This window comes from Nanorana parkeri, unplaced genomic scaffold (assembly GCF_000935625.1).
Source record: "Nanorana parkeri isolate BGI_ZX_2015 unplaced genomic scaffold, ASM93562v1 scaffold323, whole genome shotgun sequence".
NCBI classification, from domain to species: domain Eukaryota; kingdom Metazoa; phylum Chordata; class Amphibia; order Anura; family Dicroglossidae; genus Nanorana; species Nanorana parkeri.
The window spans coordinates 13,369-13,892 of NW_017306591.1; the positions used below are offsets into that span (position 1 = coordinate 13,369).

Sequence of the window (524 nt, forward strand, 5' to 3'; positions counted from 1 at the left end):
ACCAGACGCCCCCCTTCTCCTCCTCCTCCCCCCCCCTGCCCCCCGTGGTGTATGTCAGTCAAGCGAGGGCCAAGAGGGGATATAAAACCTTTGCAACGAGCCCTCCAGCAGCCGCTCCATCCACAACGACAGCTTGTTTAGCTTCCTTTTGATGTGGCCGGAGCCGGAGCCCGGGGAGATCTTGCGGAGCGTGTCGCCGCCGGGTGGGCAGTGCTCGGCCTCGTCCAGCAGCTTCTCGTCCTCCAGCGCGGACTGCGCTTTGAAGAGGCAGAAGTATTTCTTGTGGCCGTTCAGGGCCAGCACGTAGCCGGTGTAGTCGCGCTCCAGGAAGTGCTCGTCGTACTGGTAGGCGATGGAGGCGGGGTCCTGGGCGAACTCCAGGAGGTATTCCAGCCATTCCCGGTGCTTTTCCAGGTTCAGGAAGGAGAAGTGGAGGGAGCTGCTCCTGGAACGGGAGAGAGAAAAGAGGGTCAATGTGATAATTAGGGATGCGCCGATACCGGTTTTTGGGTATCGGGCCCGAG

The 524-nt window shown here is 61.1% G+C and overlaps 1 protein-coding gene across 1 annotated transcript in view; it reads right to left on the reverse strand.

Moving 5' to 3' along the window:
- Nucleotides 1-23: 23 nt before the first annotated feature.
- The window catches only part of DNAJC16 (DnaJ heat shock protein family (Hsp40) member C16), a 15,285-nt gene continuing 14,784 nt past the window's right edge, over nt 24-524 (reverse strand). The window contains 1 exon segment of the mRNA XM_018558170.1: nt 24-445. Within this exon segment, the coding sequence (XP_018413672.1) occupies nt 55-445 (391 nt within the window). The 3' untranslated portion in view covers nt 24-54.